Consider the following 8,825-nt stretch of genomic DNA (forward strand, 5'->3'; position numbering starts at 1 on the left):
AAAACGATTTCACTTGGTTCTTCATGATCGAAAAACACATGAAGTTAAACCATAGTTTACACAAACCGAAAGACAAATAAACACATTTCATACAGATAAACCATAACACACTTGGCAAGTAGTCACAAACTATTCCAAACAACAGGCATCTATTAACTTTAAATGAGCAACAATGTTCAGCAGGTAGGTATATAAATAAAATATTAATGCAGGAGTAAGGCCATAATCCAGACCAGTTGTTTCAAATTCATTGTTAATCATTTGGATTCAGTGTCAGAATGCATCTTGTGATATTCAGTTATTCACGATTGAGCTTCTTATTAATAATAAAGTTTAACAATCGAACAATCCCAACTCAAGGTCCACTTGCTGAAGCTTTCAACCATATCACGCGGTCTTCATCAGCGGATGTAGATTGCTCAGTTGCTATAGTGATGGATCTGTTGACATGCGAGCTCTGTAGCTGTCATGATTTTATCCAAAGCATTTTAGGACTTCTTATCTTATGTCGACCTAAAATTTAAGCACATTTTATGCATTTCAACAAATCCGTCTCCATGACAACAACTCTAATCTGCTGATAAAAGCAAAGAAAAGCTAGTGAGAGGACCTTGAGGTGGGATTATTTTGTCAAACTAGCGTTTCCTATGTATTCTAATGTACTTGCTTAAATACACTCTTCTTCAATCAATGTAAATTTAAAGTTTTAAAATACATTTAAAACTTGTTTAGGTGTCAGAAAATATTTCAAAGGGAAAACACATTTGCAACTTGCAATGCCATCTCATGAACACACTGAATAGTTCAAAACACTCAAGACACAAAATGGTACAACTGAAGGCAACCGATTTGTTTTTCTGCTTTGTTCAGAAAAAGAAAAATACCAGGGGAGAGAGAAAGAGAGATGACAAAATAAGATTTCCAGCCAAAACCAAGAGCCATTTTTATGTTTGCATATTTTATCCCTGTTCTCTTTATTTTAAAACTACAGCAATTAGTTTAAATACAGTTTTTTAAGTTTCAGTTTTAGTGTGAAAGATGAATTGAACATGAATTGGCCCCTGTTCGTATTGTTGGGTTGTTTGATATGACAGTGGTGCTAAATTGCTCACTCATGCTCATGATGAACACACATATGATCATTTTCTGTTATTTTCCTTCTCAGCCTACGACACTCTAGAGCGAGTGGAGGCATCACAACAGTTGCAGCTTTTAATTATTCCACAGGACAAAAAGCACGAATCACATTTATATAAACAGGATCATGTACTCATTTAGTAAAAATATTGTATGTATTTAATCACTTTAAGGGATAAGGCTGAAAATAGTCCAAATTTTTCTTATTGTCGACAAATCTCATAAAAAGACCAAAATCGGCAATGTACTAACAAGTACTGCATGTGCAACCAAAGCCTGATATAGCTTATTCCTATGTGCCACAGACAGTGACCATGGGTACTGTACTTTATCTCCCCATATACAGCATCCTGCTGTTGACACTTGAACTTTTGTGTATTCATCCACAGCTGAAAATAGTCCCAAGTAAATGCACTATTTGAGTAACATTTGCAAAAACTGCAGTGCCCAGGTGTTTGAGGATATTACTTAGCGTTTTTTTAAAATGAGTATCTTCAGTAGGAACCGTGGGTCTGAGGTCAGCTCGAGGGTTTTGACGAATCCCTGCTTTGTCTCACCTCAGTATAAAAACCTATAACATCATGAGAACAGTGTCAGGTCAATCTCCAGTCAGAAATTCAAACATGAAGCAACTTAAAAGCACAGTTTGGTTTGAGTCTTATGTGGATGACACGATTATTGATACAATTTTCCAACAATATGAAAAAACTAAACAAAACGCTCTTTTCAGTCGCAGACAGTTCAAACTCACATTTCAGCATTACGATATTGGCAGCATCAGGTTCAGATTCATAAGATGCTGTAAAGAAACCTAAAACAGTTTTCAATGTTTTTCTTTTTAAATGTTTTTCCTCAAAATACTTGAGACAAACAACACATAACAACAAGACCAATCAAATAAACACAGTCAACACATTTCTTCTTTCTTCAGACACATTTAAAGTCAACAAAATATCCTGTTCACTATTTCACTGTGAATTCACTTTAAATTTACTGTGAGTTTGTGGTATGTCGACAGCATCTGCTGATGTACTGATATGCAAATTGTACAATGTCTTTCAATCTTTTTTCACAGTAATTGCTGTAAAACATCTGTACTGCTGTTAGAAACTATTAGAAATGCAGCAAATCTGTCCGTATCTACAGTGCATACACGACATGACAAGTGCGTGATTCTCGGTTCACATATCTACAGTCCTCTACCTCAGTAAAGTCTCCACATCATCTGTCTACTCTTAAACACCAGCAGGTGACTTCTCTGGAGAACAGCGTTCTTTCTGTTGACCCTGTGGGACGGGACACTGTGCGTCCATAAAGGTAGTGTAACCTGCTTCGCCTCCTCCTCTTCCTCCTATCTTTCCTCCTGCTAAGCTGAGTTCTCATCTGTCAGCCAGAGAGTCACAGAGCAGAGACTTTGACGATGTTGGTGCCAGCTGAGCTTGATGTGGTCTGGATGCTCGGAGTTGCAGGGTGACCCGGGGGAGGGAGGGGCCTTCTCTGTGGGGGCCCGTGCAAGCCATCGCCGTCTGGAGTCAAAGCCGGGGGCGTTGGGAGGCTGATGATGGCTGTGGTGATCTGGCCGCCTTTGCAGTTGATCCTGCCGCTGTTATCAGTTTTCAGGTTGAGGTTGGAACGACTAGAGAGAGAGGACAAAGAACAAGGCAGACTGTATTTGTACACCAGTGCAGAGACAGTGAACGCAACATTTTGTTAATAAAAGCTGTAAAAGAGCTATTTCACGTAATCCTGGTAGTAATGTTTGAGATAATACTGTCTACAGGATACATAAAAGTACACACTGGCTCAAATTTGATGTGTTTATACAACAAAAACCTTGCAGGACCCTATAAACAAATATCCCAGACATTTCCTCTATTTCTACACATTATGCAGCTTAGACATGTGATATTCAGCTTTTTATTTTTTATTATATATATATACAGTATATACAGTATATACAGTATAGTCATAGTACAGTGTTCCTACTGCCCCCTCCAGTGGCTGTTTTGTATATTACACACATTTTACCTCAGTTTAAAGGGTCAGTTCGTACAAATATGTTCTAAATATTTTTTTCTTTCTCTACCTCTAGATGTATCTCTCTGTGCACATAGTTGCATTTTTATCTGCTGAGGTTTTGAGATTTCTGCCTCCCCCACCAAAAAAAAAGGTGAATGTAATTTTGTTTGTAGTGCTCAAAGCACTGAAAAAATAAACCGTGTTCTGGTTACTTACTGACGTCACTATAGGAGAAAATATGATTTTCTCTGAATGCACAGACAACCAGGAGTCACCAGAGGTATGCTGGTGTGTGTCTTATACGGATCTAGTAGGTTTCTTGTTCAAATTTCATTCATCTTTTCTTCAGTCAGTGGAGGGTAGACAAGCAGATGTTGCCTATCCTCTGAATTCTTCAGAATAAACTAACTATTTCACAGTAGCCACCTTAAGGGGATTTTAATCAAAATTCTTCAACACAAATGTTGAATATCCACATTTGGGAAGTTGTTACTGAAAAAGACACGCTACTAATAAAGATTTCAGTAACTTTTCAATGCTTTGAAGTGCACAGAGGAGGATACAGTATCTTAAAACCTTGGCACATAAAACTGAAATATTCAGAATAAGTTTACACAACTTGAAGCAAGTGAGAAAAAGTATTTTTGTAATTTGGGTGAACTGACACTAAAATTTCAAACAATTTTTGCCTCACAAAGTTGGCAGAATTCAGCCAACAACTTCGATACCAAGCCTCAGTCTACTCTCTGATGTGCCCCCTGCTGTCCTTTAGTTTTACCTGGCGGTGTGTAATGGCGGGTCACCACACTGTATGTGGATGGCACTGAGCTCCTGCAGGGGGCCCTGGTGTGTGGAGGGCAGGCTGGCATTGGGAAGAGGAGTGTTTCTCTTTCCCCTCCGGCCACAGCAGGTACCCGAAGAGCTGTCGTGGCTGGATATAGAGGGGCTGCGTGATGGGTAATTTGGTACCGCTGTTTCTAAACAGTTCTGCTCGTACATCTGCTCGTCCACAAACTCATGAGCCTGGAGAGAAGAAACAGGATCATGGTTTAAATACACAGGGAGGGATTATTGTTGAGAGAGGAAAACATAATATGGAGTAAATAAAAGACAGACTTGTGTGACTTGATTAATATATAATTTCTAATTTTACAATTAAATACACCAAAGAAAGATAATTACTCATAATATAGTAAATATAATTTACAAACTCATGCTTATGGCCCAGTTAGCATATTTGCTGACTGGAGAGCAGATCCAGTGTCACTGTTTTATACAAATCTCTGTTTTTTTGACACCAAAGCCGTTTGCAAGTCAGTGGCTCTCCAAATTCTACTTACACAAAATGTCTTTTGAAAAGTGTCAAATTGGCACATAAACACTTTGAAGCATATTTGCCAAGACTCTGCGTCTTGCTTCTGACTGATGTTGAAGCCCAGATTCCACAAGAGGGAAAACATCACTGTCACAGCAATAAACATCTTTGACAGCAATAAAAACTCCCCAGAGATTTAAATACACACCCACACTACTTGTGTAATGATTAACGACGGCATACAGGTGTGTAAAATAAACTTGGCCACCTCAGACAATCAATACAGGGTCAAATGTCATAAAAGAAATATATAAAATACCACAATGCAAGACAGCAATGTAAGCAATGAAGGGGAGAAAAGAGGAAAGGGTTGAGTTTTCAGTGTCTATACCACACTTGGGTTACTTGGTCTGATTAGATGTTATCTTGTAGTCGTCAGTGCCAAAGCTTTTTTTCCTCTTTTTTACTGGTATAAAATGTCATTATCACAATACAATACTTATTCTTCAGTCTTTTTTAATGTCATTAATGTAGCTGGTGAATTTAAGGCTAAAAGTGTTGGAATCAAAGATAAAGAAGTGTTCAAGTGTACCCACAGTGGTTTTCTCCAGACAGTGCAGTAGGTGGTGGTGTTGGCTCTCTAACAGAGAGATGGACTTAGTCAGCAGCTTCTGCTCATCCTCTTCTGTATCCTTAATAAGCCACCCAAACACATGCACGCACACATACATACACACACACACACACACACACACACACACACAAACAACATTGATGAATGTTGACAAATTACATTGTTGGCGTATCCTCGTCACTCATTAGACTCTCACTCTGTGAACCCGGTGCTGAAATGACTCCTTGATATAGACTTTGTCATCAGTAATGAAAGGTCAGTGACGTGGCGCTTTCGTTCTGCTTTGTGTCGCTCATTTTAAACTGAACTATTTTGGTTCATGCTTGTTGATTTCACTCTGATTATGAACAGGTAGCTACCGACCCCTGCTGCTTACTAACCATTTAGTTACATAATGGGCCACGTTTCTTCTTGGTGTGAATTGATCCCTCAGCCTTGGCAAGTGATTTGTTTCTAATTCATTTTCTCTATTGTGCATCTTTTGAGCCATTAATACTGTAATTGCATTTGGTTTGGTTCCTTGTATAACCAGATTGAAAACAGAACCCCCTCATTTCAGTTTACTGAACTAATAAAATATTAATTATAAAACCGTATTATTTGCCAGCTCCCTTACTTAATTATCTAAGTAGGTACCACTGGGCGTTATGACATGTTCTAAGCAGATGAAAAGTTATTGATGTATGAAGCCTCAGAAAGAGGAAAAACAGAAGAGTTGAGAAAAACAGAAACTTACGGAACCATTTTTTGGTATTTCTCCAAACAGGACTTGGTTTCAAAGCCCGGGCTACAATATAGCTTAGTCTCAAAGTAATCACAATTGCCAAAAAACATGAAAACTGAAAACAAATTAATTCTCCCCCCACAGCGCACATTGTTACTCAAAGGATTTGGGTGGGTGGCGATCCAGCCCAAGGACTCTCATTCAGATTTCAGACACATGAACAATACAGAGATGTGGGCACGAAAATACTACGCCTCCTGATGTCTCAATGTGTGGATTTGCAGAAGAGGTCCTATCAAAGAACAGATAGAGAGACAGGGTTCAAGGTTCTTTTCATGCAAAGAAAGAAGCTGATTTTGATCTTAAATGTGACCCTGACTGAGGAAGTTAATCTCATCTATCTATCTTATTAAGTGAAGAGGGGAAGTCAGTTTACTTTAGAAGTAAGGAATGGGTGAAAATATATCATGGCGTACATGATTTTTAATCTCACGTTATAGATATAAATCATGACATAGACACATTTCTTTAAAGTTTATATAATTATCCAGATGGGACTGTCTCTTTTTAGCTCACCTAGTGCATTACATAACATACCTGATGAATTAAATAGTCTATATCACAGTCATCAATGAATATTAACAATAAATTAGTCCTGATTGATTTACAGCATTACTATTGTTAATGACAAACAACACAAACCTTATTATAAGGTTATTATAATTGCCCCACAGTAGTTGTTAGCTTCTGGAAATATGCCGCTGTTTTAAAAGATAGGAAAATGACTCTGTTAGCCTGATCGGACTTAATTTCCATTTCAATTCTCTCATCCAATTCAAATAGTTATTTCTGTAAGTCAGTTTACAACCATCCATTGGGGGGTGGGTGATATAATGATGTACACCATGAGATTATGTACATTTGTCAACAGTTAGAAATGTAGATGCATCTTTAGGTGTATTAAAGACGTATTTTACTTTTGTTAGACCACAGACCTGCACATTTGCATTTTGAGGGGCTCTAATCTGCAAAAAGGGCAAACCCTGATGAATGTTATAACCAATGGGATGTCCTGTGAATAAAATATTTCAGAACAAGGCGCAGCTTGTAACATTTTTATCACGTTGCACAATAATGCCTTGCGCTACTGCTGCCTATATGTTAAGCCATCTAGATGGCTAGCGGATATTGGTTCTTGTGAAAAGAAAAGTAACCGTTTGGATGATGTAGCAATTTAATTTGGTCTAACTTTAGCAATTATGAACTACTTGTATTTATGCAGCCACAACAACAGTAGGGCAGTTCAGACAAAGACGACTGTTGTTCAGGCAACTTTAGTCTGGCCTTGTGCACGTCCTTGTATCAGACCATTGTTGCAATGTTGCAAATCAATGACTGAATTTCTGCATTAATGCAATAAATAACTTGTATTTGTCAATCATTTAATTTGTTGTATTAGTCATCCATCAGCACTTTTTCCATTTTCTTCAATATGTCAATATAATATGACAGAAAATGTGATAGAGGATATCTAAATTTACCATTGCTAAAACTCATGTAGCTGTGTTCAGCTCATATACACTTGTTGCCATTTATCTGCTGCCATTTTTCCTGTACTAGCACAGTAACACGATTGTCCCTCACTCCTTTCTCTACAAAGATTATCATTAAATAATGAGCCTGTGATCTGGATAACAAATAAATGTATGTCAAAAAATGTAAAAGCCTCCAGGGAAAACTGAAAAAGACCAACAGATCTAACTATAGGCTATAAGAGAACCAGTCACTTTGTCATATATCCCCACTCACTCACAACCCAGACTCACGCAACGACTGACTGACAGCAGTGACACCACCGTAATTTGATGCACCAGGACTCTGGCAGCCTCATCACACATACGCAGAGGGATGGGGGTCGCTCAGCACTCACAGATGGCATTTATATGATAATTCGAACCACTTCCAGACACCCATGAGCTTTCACACTGGACTCGATTACATCCAAATGGATTTTAGTAACCATCTGCAAGGAGGGGAGTGTGTCACTGAAAGCAAGAGTGATGGACTGGAGGCAAGGATATAGGCAATTTGCTCATGCATTACCAAACACATTTTTCCATGGTGGTGACAAGTAAAAAAAAGAAAAAGGGAGGAGTTAAAAGTGAAGGAGAACATGGTGGTGGATGCTTGCTTTCACAACTAGAAAGTCAGTCGATGTCCGCAGTATTCAGAAAGAGAAGGACATGCAATTTAAATTAATTGTTAGACATTTTAAGGAATATGGTCAACTGCTTTCTTGCCGAGAGTTAGATGAGAAGATCAATACCTCATGCTACAGCATGGATCTAGAGCCAGGAGGTAATTAGCTTAGCTTGGCATAAAAACTGAAAAAAGAGAGGGAACATCTAGCCTGGCTTTTTTTATTTTTGCTGCAGGGATGACATCTTTTTGTAGGACCAACCCAGAAGTTAACCCTGGTTTTTCCACTGGATTGTGGATTGTTGCAGAAAATAAGCTCTGTGGGGAACAAAAGTTTATGATACTTAAATGTTTTGTTCAGCAAGACTGATTTTTGAAGTGCGAATGTGATCACCAGAAGTAAAAATTAATTACATCAAAGTCACATGTCTTTAACGTTGTAAGTAGAATCTAGAAGTTGGAAAGTTTGAGTAACAATAGTATGCAAGAGTGTTAAAAACACAAGGCAGACCAGTAAGTAGAAGTTGAACAAAATGGGAAAATCTGTAAAGCTTGGTTTAACCACAGACCTTATTTTCAGGCATCTGACCAAACCCCTATTCTAAAACCCCACAGACTCCGAGACAAGGGAACCGGAGGTGCTACAATGCAAACTAAATTCCGTGTTTTAAGACTCATTCCTGCAGCACTCTATTGCCTGGCTTCTCAAATGCTAAACTATTTCTTAAAAGTGACTATAATATATGCACAATACCTGCTTAGCATCAAATAGCAGACAGACAAAGATAGCAACTAGT

At 38.2% G+C, this 8,825-nt stretch overlaps 1 protein-coding gene across 1 annotated transcript in view; it reads right to left on the bottom strand.

Moving 5' to 3' along the window:
* Positions 1-2,048: 2,048 nt before the first annotated feature.
* The window catches only part of LOC118328504 (potassium voltage-gated channel subfamily D member 3-like), an 83,074-nt gene continuing 76,297 nt past the window's right edge, over positions 2,049-8,825 (bottom strand). The window contains exons 3-5 of the mRNA XM_035662263.1: positions 5,068-5,163; positions 3,935-4,179; positions 2,049-2,773 (exon numbers count right to left, since the gene is read on the bottom strand). Of these exons, the coding sequence (XP_035518156.1) occupies positions 2,536-2,773; positions 3,935-4,179; positions 5,068-5,163 (579 nt within the window). The 3' untranslated portion in view covers positions 2,049-2,535. The remainder of the gene's footprint in view (positions 2,774-3,934; positions 4,180-5,067; positions 5,164-8,825) is intronic.

The sequence above is a fragment of the Morone saxatilis genome, unplaced genomic scaffold, assembly GCF_004916995.1.
Source record: "Morone saxatilis isolate NCDOM2014 unplaced genomic scaffold, NCSU_SB_2.0 Contig18, whole genome shotgun sequence".
Classification (NCBI taxonomy): domain Eukaryota; kingdom Metazoa; phylum Chordata; class Actinopteri; family Moronidae; genus Morone; species Morone saxatilis.